Source organism: Epinephelus lanceolatus, chromosome 18 (assembly GCF_041903045.1).
Source record: "Epinephelus lanceolatus isolate andai-2023 chromosome 18, ASM4190304v1, whole genome shotgun sequence".
Classification (NCBI taxonomy): domain Eukaryota; kingdom Metazoa; phylum Chordata; class Actinopteri; order Perciformes; family Serranidae; genus Epinephelus; species Epinephelus lanceolatus.
In genome coordinates this window covers 25,653,740-25,664,005 of record NC_135751.1, presented here as the reverse complement: position 1 = coordinate 25,664,005, position 10,266 = coordinate 25,653,740, and the positions used below count along the sequence as shown (strand labels likewise).

At 42.2% G+C, this 10,266-nt stretch overlaps 1 protein-coding gene across 2 annotated transcripts in view; it reads right to left on the bottom strand.

Moving 5' to 3' along the window:
- Positions 1-2,809: 2,809 nt before the first annotated feature.
- Positions 2,810-10,266, bottom strand: part of cyth3b (cytohesin 3b) — a 56,155-nt gene continuing 48,698 nt past the window's right edge. For both annotated transcript variants that reach the window (XM_033645403.2, XM_033645402.2), the window contains exons 10-13: positions 9,325-9,401; positions 6,746-6,817; positions 6,420-6,574; positions 2,810-3,263 (exon numbers count right to left, since the gene is read on the bottom strand). In XM_033645403.2, coding sequence (XP_033501294.1) covers positions 3,191-3,263; positions 6,420-6,574; positions 6,746-6,817; positions 9,325-9,401 — 377 coding nt within the window. In that variant the 3' untranslated portion in view covers positions 2,810-3,190. The remainder of the gene's footprint in view (positions 3,264-6,419; positions 6,575-6,745; positions 6,818-9,324; positions 9,402-10,266) is intronic.

Below are 10,266 nucleotides of genomic sequence, written 5' to 3'. Positions count from 1 at the left end.
CGGTGATAAATTTGTGAGATTTTTGTTGCAGACAGCATTGGTTTGGACCTTTTAATGGATCCTTTCATGTGGATTTAGAGAGGAGAGGTTCATTTGCAAGAAACACCTCAGCGCTGAAACACAAAATTGAATGAAACCGAGCAGCAAAACAGAGCAGTTCTGTTGGACTGTGTGAGACTGCACGAGTACCTCACAAAGTGGAGTGTATTTTGAGTTAGTGACGGCCTTTGGCAGGAAAAATTAAGTGACATGCTTAAGTAATTGAGAAGAGCTGTAACTCTACAGGGCTGCCTTTACCAGATTGACCCCAAACTCCACCACAGGTCTTACTCTAATCCCTACATTTCTTTGTACATCATTGACTTCATGACTTTTGAAGACTTTTATCGTCTGCACCAGTAGAGGGCGCCCTCTCCCCAGTCATTCACCACATCTTCTCTTCCACTCTGACTCCTCTCAGGAACCCAAAATATTTTCCTTTACCTCTCCTGTTAATTTACCGTGTATCTGACCAGGTTGAATCACACATTAATGCTCTGCACGATGGAGGACGACATGTTAGACATTCGGAGAGCTTGTCACCTCGCCAGAAATATCTGTATAATTCATTTATGGTACCTCATTACTTATGCAAATAAGTAGGTCAAGACAAGCATTAATAATAAATACACCACACATCGGCTGTAAGCTTTATGTATACTTTATATAGATACACGTAATGTACAACGTGACCAATAGCTTTTACAGAGAATATAAAAGTTAATGTAACTATAAGCCACGCAGGGCGGTAGAAGATAATATTCTGCCCTGACCACAAGGCTTTCATTTTATTTTACAATCACATAGAAAACTACTGGTGTTTATAGTTTTTGACATCATCATCTATGATAGTATCATCATCATCATCATCATCATCATCATCATCATCATCACTGATATTACTTCACTATAATCATCATCAACATCAAACATCATTTTCACTATAATCTTTATCATCATCATAAAAACAACCGTCTTTCTCACTCATTAGTCATGGCTTTTTAAAAGAGCATCGTCACAGTTATTGACCAATATCATCATCATCATCATCATCATCATCATCATCATATGTTTTCTTATGATTATGTTTAAGGCTTTTGCAAAGAAGACCCCAAACTTCAGCTGATGCCTGTAGGCTCGAACATGTTACACAGAGTGTGCATACTACAACAAAGAGACCAGAAAACCTATACATTATATATACATACATAACTTAAGCATACATTGTTGAACATTTACAGGTCGTATTAAACCGTTTCACAAATGAAAATAAATACAAAAATGATAGCTGGTTATATTTATATACCTTTTAAAGAGGAACACAAAAGCAAGCAAGGATTCTTTAGGGAGTACAAACCAAATGCAAACAGGATCACAACAATACATCGACCTTCACTGACATAGGCCATACAAAAGAGAGGAAAAAAAAGCTTAATCAGACTGGTACCCTCTTGGGCCATTGCACAGCCATAAATGAAACCAACCCAGTCAACTTTTTAAAGTTAAAATCCCTAAGATTTTTATGAAATCAAACCCATTTTTGACGCTATTTATGGACAGCATTTAATCTGCAATAGCCAGTTAATGTATCTGCATTCTGGAAATACCTCTCTGAATGTTGGTTTTCATTGGTGGTGGCGGGGTCTGCCATTTTGCAGCTTGATTTAAATTGCCTTCACATGCACGAGGGGTTCACAAAACAATGCATGCATGCAATCCAACATTAGTCTTTAATTTTATCTCACAGATATCAGCCTCATTGTCCTGTTAATTTTCCCACAGCCGTGTTAGAGCTGTTTCAAGTTACAGCTTAATGCAGACCCAACATTTCACATTAATAGCAACTGTGAAACACCAGGTGGCTTTCAGTGGATCGTTTTAAGTTCTTGCAAGAGACTAACTGAACAAGGAGGAGCAGCTACAATGAACTGTTGGCTGCAGGCAACAGGCAGTCACATTACAGTTTGCGACTATAAATGACGGACTTTAGTAAAACATTGTCAGTTTGTTTGGCTGCACTGTAAATGATACAACAGTTGCCATTTTGTTGCAATTCTGACCCATGGCTGCTAAAGGAGATTTTTTTTTTGTAGTATAAAACCACACTTTCTGTTCTCATCGTTAAACACGGTTGTGTCACCAATATCAAATCTGAAATCCTAAGGGTTACAACTTTAAGTCCAAAAAGCAAGTTCCATCTCAAGCTTCAGCAAAGGCGCCTTTTCTACTCAACTAAAATAAAAAAGTATGCACATTTCAAAATTCTCTGCTCTGCACAAATAAATGAAATCAGCCCAGCTGACTCAACACTGTTAATGCTTTGTTAGGAACCTAAATGAAAGCCAGCGCTGTTTTCTGAGGTTACTCTGAGCAGGGCTTCAGCCATGGCACCTGGAGAGAAGAATTCAGCACCAGAGTGAGATGACGACATGGTCCAGGTGAGGTTATGCTGCACTGTTCTAACCACCACCCTCCCTCCTCTTCCCACCTTCCTTCCTTCCTCCAAACGTCTCTCTTGACCCTCACATTTCGCTCCCCGTGAACCCGACCATACGTCTGAACTCCGATTTTGAATTACAACAACTTTTTCATAAAGCACAGTGGAGGGAACACTTAGGCACCCATACTGTAGATGCTGTGTGCACTGATAGCATGCACACTGCTGCATACACACACACATACACACACACACGCACACACACAAACACAAACATATTGGTCTGTAATAACCCACATGCATGCATGTGCACCTGAAACATGGCAGTTGTGCTTTAGGGAGACCTAGAAACATGTCATGACCATGAGAGGGGGAGGTAGGGGGTGTGTTTGAGATGGAGGAGAGACAAACTGGCTGGTTGGTTGTTTATGTGCTGCTCCATGCAAGAGTCCTTATATTTGGGTTTTCCCGGAGCTCTGCTGTCCCCTCAGTCGTGTGAAGTCTCCCCAGCAAGTGCACATGACTTGTAGACAGTCCAGGGGAGCAACTGAGGTTTGTCTTCAGGATCAAGGTCTTCTCCGCCGTTGACAGTCGTCTCTGGTAAACCAGCTTCGCAGTGTGTGTGTGTGTGTGTGTGTGTGTGTGTGGTTTACGTGTCCATGAACTGAAGGAGAGAAAGATGGAGGAGCTGGAGGTTGAGAAGATCGTTCCTCTTCACTTCTTGTTGGCGATGCGTCTCTTCCTGGTGGCCAACATGTCGTAGAACGGGTCTCTGCTAATGCTGGCCCTGGAAAAGAAGCCAATCAAAGGACAGCGATGTAATAAATAATAAGGCCACATGAGAGGAGGGTCTCGAGCATCTTTGATATGGAAATGTAGGCACATTTATACAAACCCCTGCCTTAACTAGATCAAAAAAAAAGGAAAAAAGTTTGTGCGGTGACCTAGTTTGGTTTCCATGGTTTCCCCCCCCCCACCTCCCAAGTTTTTTCTTGGTGCTCCAGTCAGCTGGAACCTCCTCCAGAACCCATAGTAAAACACACAATCACATACTATCCGCCTTGTGCCAAGTTGAGGGTTTATAGGTCTAAAAGAAGGCGAACAAAGGTGCTCAAGATTATTGACTCTTCTAGGTTCACCCGCTTCCCCCTTTTTTTGGAGCTGGAGAACGCAGCGCACAATGAGAGCGAGTGAGTCAGGAAGCCATTTGGGCTCTACTGAGGAGCCCAGTTTCACGGCTGCTAAATCCTGTTAGCACCAGCACAAAGCAAGAAGAGGCTCAACCCCCCACTGCGGATATCTCTGATTCCCTTTACAACGTCACGCGCTGAAGAATGAGCCTGTATGCGATGACTATCCCACTCTTTCATACTGCTCATTGTCATTTTACACAACCTAATTTCAGGAAACAAAAACTCCACTGTAGAGTGATCAAATCCAAGCAAGGCTGCCGTGACTAATACAAAATAACATTCCCTCCATTTCTTTCCATAGAAATATATAAAAGCCTAACATATTTATTGGAATGGGAAATGTGAAACATAAAAATACACACTTTGTCTTTTACTGACACAGTTTATTAAACAATGAGCTCACTTTCTCCACTGACCCAGTTGGTCCACCATCATCTGGGTCTGTGTGTTTGTGACTCAAGATAAGCAGATACAGCGTTGCCTCTGTGATCATCTCTGCTTTAGAAGAGGGGGAAAATCATCATTTCCATAAAACGCCTTTTATCTCCCCAGACCCTGAGTCCTCTTGGACCCCTCTGGTGAAGCACAAGCTGCGGCTCGTTAGCCTCCCTGGCTGCGAGTATGTCAGCCCAGTTTGGAGCTGCCTCTCCTGGATAGGTTTACTGGGTTTGCTGGCTCACCCCTGGGCTGCTATAAGCAGTGACTAATCCCACATCACTTCCCCAGTGAATACTCTTTGAGAGTATGGAGAGATGGGGGAGGAGGAGGGGGGGGATTGCACTATATTACAGTATACAAGTGCTCTGTTCTGCTGAGCCAACTCTCTTTGACATTGCACCATCTTCTATGCTGGCGATTACAGAGCAACATTTAGGTCACCGACAGCAAGGTTGTTATTACTGAGAGCTATGTATGGTATCTGACAGAGAGAAAGCACACTGTTGTTCTTTGTTTTGCTGTTTAAATCAAATCTTGTGATGGCATGCTTAGTATAGGTTTAGGTGCTTTAAACCCATGTCAGTATATTTCCTGGATCTCTTCTACATCTGCATTGTTCTAATGGTCCATGGGCCAGACTAGATTGTGATAAAAACTGTCCTTTATATGTAAGCAAACTTTTTATACCGCATACCACCTCAAAAAATATCAGGCTCTCCACGTACCACTATCATGACCGACACTGAAATACAGTAGTGTTGGCCAACCCTATTAAGCTACAGAGAGTTCATGCAGGAGGCAGGGTTATTCCTAATCCGAATTCTGTTTACAGCCACACTGTATAAAGAGGTAGCACTAGAACTGGTGCCTAAACTCTTCCACACAACTCTCATACACCACAGCACTCGGGTGATTGTTGTCCACATCAGTTCCAACAGGGCTGCTTGAAATATTCTCCTTCTGATGGGCACTTTTCTTCCTATTAGCTCCTGTTTAGAGACACGATTGTGGTTTAATTCAATCCATTCAATCCACCCTCTACTTACAATCTTACCATGACAGTTTAGCTTTTTACTTATCATAGATGTATGAATGTGGTACATTCATGAACGTGCCATGGCAGGCTGACATCAAAACAAAAATATCACGGGAAAGATAGCATTATATTTACTGAAATGTATTTAATCTGTCTGGTAATATTTTGGATATTCCTCTGCATACAACTAGAGGGAGCTCATGTACCACCCCGGGAACACGTACCATAGTTTATGAACGAGTGTTCTACGTCTATGTTTTTTTAAGGGTTCTGTCTTTCGCTAATATTTTTGAATGTTAAGCATTACTGAGCAGCAGCTTGTCACTGTAGTCAACTCATGAAGTCAACCACACATCACAAGATATGCCACGTTTTTTGCACCCTCAAATTCATAGTTTTCTATGTAACCGCGGGGCAGCTGTGCTCAAACACCAGAGTGTCGTGCACGTGTTGTTGTTCCTGAGCACCCTTTTTTTCAGCTGCGCCCAAGATAAACCAAATTCAACTTTTGGAACGCAGCAGCGCACGCTGCATGTCATGTGACGAGAAACAACCAATCACAGCCGACAGATATCTTTCCCTTCTTCTGTAAATATCAATCAGTGATAAACACAGAAAAGTTGATCATTTTGGTGCAGAGCTGTCAAAACCTTTCATCTGTCCCAGGGACAATATAACCATACACATAAACAGTGCCTGGAACAAGATCAGCTCTGCACTCAGAATTTGAACTAAATAGGATATGATAAGGTGAGTGTAAGGGTTGCTTATCAACCTCAGATGCAACCTGCCGCCGTGCTCATGAAAGCTGGCTCAAAAAAGGCATAAAAGTAGTGTCCAGCGCCCGACCTCGCGTTTTCCAGGCGGTTAAAGACGCGGCATGTGCACAGCACCTACAGTAATGCTGGTGCATTACCTAATTTAGGTTTGATTTAAAGATCTTAATTAAATGAATATTGGAACAATTTTTTTTTTATCCCAATTATACAATAAAACAATTGATACCCTCCTGCCTGTATGCTAAGGTATGAAGATACCGCCAGCAGGTTAGCTTAGCATAATGACTGGAAACAGAAAGACACAGCTGGCCTAACTCCATCCAAACTTTAACAACATCTGCATCTTCCTACCAGCACTTCTACATATTGGGTTTGTTTGGTATAAAAACAAGTTATGGTTTTGGGAGGGGTTTTACGGTAAGGAGACTTCAGATGACGAACACAAAACATGTTTCTCAAAATGTCAAACTTCTGCTTTAACTTGTAAGGAGTCTTACTTGATGGATTTTATCCACTCCTCTTTCTCCTCCGGCGTGGGTGCCGATATCCTGTACACCACGTGGTTGCCCTCGACAACACGCCCATCTGCCTCCGTCTTGCAGGCTTTGATCACCTGGCCCTTGTGGTTGGGGTTATAGAGCTCAAAACAGTTCTGGAGGACGGACAAAGAGCAGAGCATCAATTATGTGCTACTGTGAGATTTGACTGCATGCTGATCGAGACATTTACGTACAATGTAAACACACAATAAACACAGTAACAGAGGAGAAGAGGCCGTTGATGTATGATCTAAGGGTGAGGTCTCTAATGAGGCAACACTCACAGGTTTCCTGGGCTCCTCCACCTCCCTGATGCTGAGATTCTCCAGTGGGATGATCCCACGAGGCTCCTTGTCCTAAAAGAGAGAGGGATGAGAAGGAGAAACATGAGAGGGCACAGAAAAACAACCACGTAAATACAAAGACAGAGAACAACGGATGGCAAAGCAGGAAGCAAGACAAAGAAAGTCTTGCATTTAAAATCATAAAATAAAGATTAGAAGGGAAGAAACAGACAGAGTGAAAAAAGAAAGAGAAGAGTAAAGGATAAAATCCTCTCTGACATGTTTTGCTAGTGTGGAAATCAACCTTGCCCCCCCCCCCCCCCCCCCCCTCCTCTCGCCCTCACTGCTCTTTAACGGAGCAGATAATGTGTGTGTGTGTGGAGCAGTCGGACGAGAGGACGGGACATAATGATAGTGTCCTGAAGGATAATACCAGAGTAGAGAGAGGACAGTGCTGATGTAGCAGCTAGCAGGGACAGTGAGGCAATGATAAAAATCTTCAACGACACACATATAAACTTGTTCTTACAGAGAGTGACACTGTGGATAGACAAACACAAAAGAAGAAAACACAGATGAATAAACGCTCTCTGTTGCCAGACGCACACAAGTCTGTCTGGGGTAACATTACACAAGTGCCAGACATAACTGACAACTGATGACCACTAAAGCATTTAGCAGCAGCTACAGTAGCAATTACAAGACACTGAATGTCCCTGATTTCCCCACATTGATCTGCCTTCTTAGAAACAAAGGTGCTGACTAGAGCCATATAGGGTTCTTCAGCTTGTCAGGAGAGCCCTCTCTGTTTCCTTATTTTTTAAAGGTTTCACCTGGAACTTTTTCAGAGGGTTCTACCTTGAACCCAACATAAAGAGTCCTACCTAAAACCATCACAGTTGTTCCAAACTGATCAGTTGTGGGTCCATTCTGAAGGGACCTGAAGGGTTTATAATAAACACACTTTGAAGACAAGCAAATTTCCCAATCAGAGCTTTTATTTTGAAGTGGCGTTTCTTGCTGTAGAGTCAGTAACTAACGCACAGCTACCTGACAGAGACAGCAAACTAGCTCAACAACTTGGCCAAACACAGCTATGACCCCAATGACTATGTTAAACTGTGTGGACCTTGAACTAATGACTAAGCAGAAATCTGGACCCCATGGCTGGACCAGTTGGGAACCACTGTTCTAAGGGCTTATTTAAGCTCAATGTTAAATACGGAGACGAAGACAGACGAAGCCTTCTGTCCATTGAAATGTGGTCATTTCATCCGTATTTGTGTATGTTTTCTGAAAGCCTACAGATACGGATAAAACAGCGTAGTACCACTGGAGATCGTGGACGCAGTGTAGCATAGTTGTAGCAAGATATGACCGCAGGAGACGATGAGGAACTTTACATAATGGCGGAATGGAACAAATCAGTAATAGTAATATATAGGGGGAATAGTGAAAAGAATTCTCCATCCACATGTTGGGAGGTATATAATCGCCGCACAGACCACCGCTGTCTACAACACTGCCTTTGCTTAGAGGTAAAACAGTACGACCTTCTCCACCATCTCCTCATTTGTTGTTTTGACTCTGTCCTGCCATCTATTGGCTGCATCTATGCAATCATACAGGACGCATTGAAGTGTAAAGACAGTGACGTTTACAGTGTTTGAAACAGGAAGTACAAATGAGCCTTAGGGGTGCTAACATGAACCCATCCAGGAGGTTCTACCAAAAAACCCGTTTATATTCCAAGGGTTTCATCTAGTACCCACCTAGGTGAGCTCTAAAGTTAGTAAGTGATAACATTACCCATTGATCTCTCTCCCCCTAATCATGATTTAAGTTTAACAGTTCAGCCTGGGGCCAAGTGAACCACGTCCAGCTGCCTTGGGACTCTTAAGGCTCCTAAAGGGCCGGGGCTGATGTGGTGCAGTGCCAGTTCTTAAGGGGGTGAAGATTTTGTGACGTCACTACTACTGCAGCCTTTACTGTTTCAGTGATGCAGTAGGGTTGGGAACCAAATCACGGTTACAAATTAGAGCCGAATACAAAATGCCAAGTATCAAGTACTCGTTAATGGCATGAAATGATGGTAAATATATCAGCTATGGCAGAACACAAGTAACATGGATTGATTAAGAGGATTCCAGGGACATCTACATTTAAAAGTACCATTTTAAACATGGGATTAGATCTAAATATTTGAGGGCTTTCAATGCTTTCATCAATCCTTGAAGAAAAAGGGTTCTTTGGGTGAAAAGGGCTCTTAATGGACACCTGTGTTGTACAAAGAACCCTGTCTTCAAAGAATGGTTCCTTAGAAGCAAATTATTCTGGCCAAATCCTCGGCTTTTGAGAACCCTTATTTTTTAGAGTGTAGATTTCCCCCGATGCATTATAATCACAGGATTTGTCATGGTACCCCCAAATTCTTAAAGGTCCTGGATTTGGAAACCAGACAATATTCATGAAGTGTATTTTCTTCATGTCTTCATCCGTAGACGAACAAACACAGAAACCAGCACAAATTGCCAAGTGGCACTTTACAGATCAAAACATCATCTTAGTGTGACACTCACTGTTGTGTATTCAAAGTAGTAGAGGCAGTTGTCAGTCAGGATGAACCACCGTCTCTTCCAGGTTTTCACTCGGCCCCCTGACAGGAAGAGGAAGAGGAGACAGGAAGTCACACAAAGGCAACAGTGACAGACTGGCCGTCTCCCATCAGGAAAGAGAGCCGGGATGTGACACTCATTAACGAAGCTGACCCACATCCATTCTTGTGAACAACTGTGTAAAATTAAATAGACTTTATAGAGCAGCTCAGAAGGTGAAGCTGCGGTCTACCAATCGGATGGCTGTGCTATCGCTGGATGAGTGCGTGTGAATGCTTATCTGATGAGCAGGTGGCATGTTGTACGGTAGCCTTGGCCACCAGTGTATGAATATGTGTATGAATAGGCTGAATGGTACTTGTGTTGGTTGAATGGTTGCTAAGACGAGAAAAGCATTACATAAATGCAGTCCATTTACATAAGGTAGTATTATATGGATATCTGCTGCGAACTCAGACCTACAGATCTGTTATGAGTCATGACGAAGGACCGAACAATACATTTTTGTGTTCACAGCTGTGATTCAATTTCCTGTGTAAGACAGGCTGCTTATTATCAACCACATGATCGTGTCATGTGGCAATTAGATACATGTTAACACTTAATAAGCAGTATGTCATTGAAAAGACAATTAGTTTTCAAAAGTTTATGTCGTTTTCTACGACATGGCTGACCCTACATGTAGAGGAAGGTTTAAAATTGACACTGTATGTTACTTCTTTTGTTTTTAATTTTTTGTAGCACCCAGTGATGTTACATTTTCCTAAAATGAAATAAAATTTGTACTTAACTTGATCAAAAATGTAATAAAATGTCCTAACTGATATTGTAATAACACTGCAAAATAATTGTACCATAAACTAAAGAGACATTAAATATCTAATCCTAAATCGCATATTAAAGCTG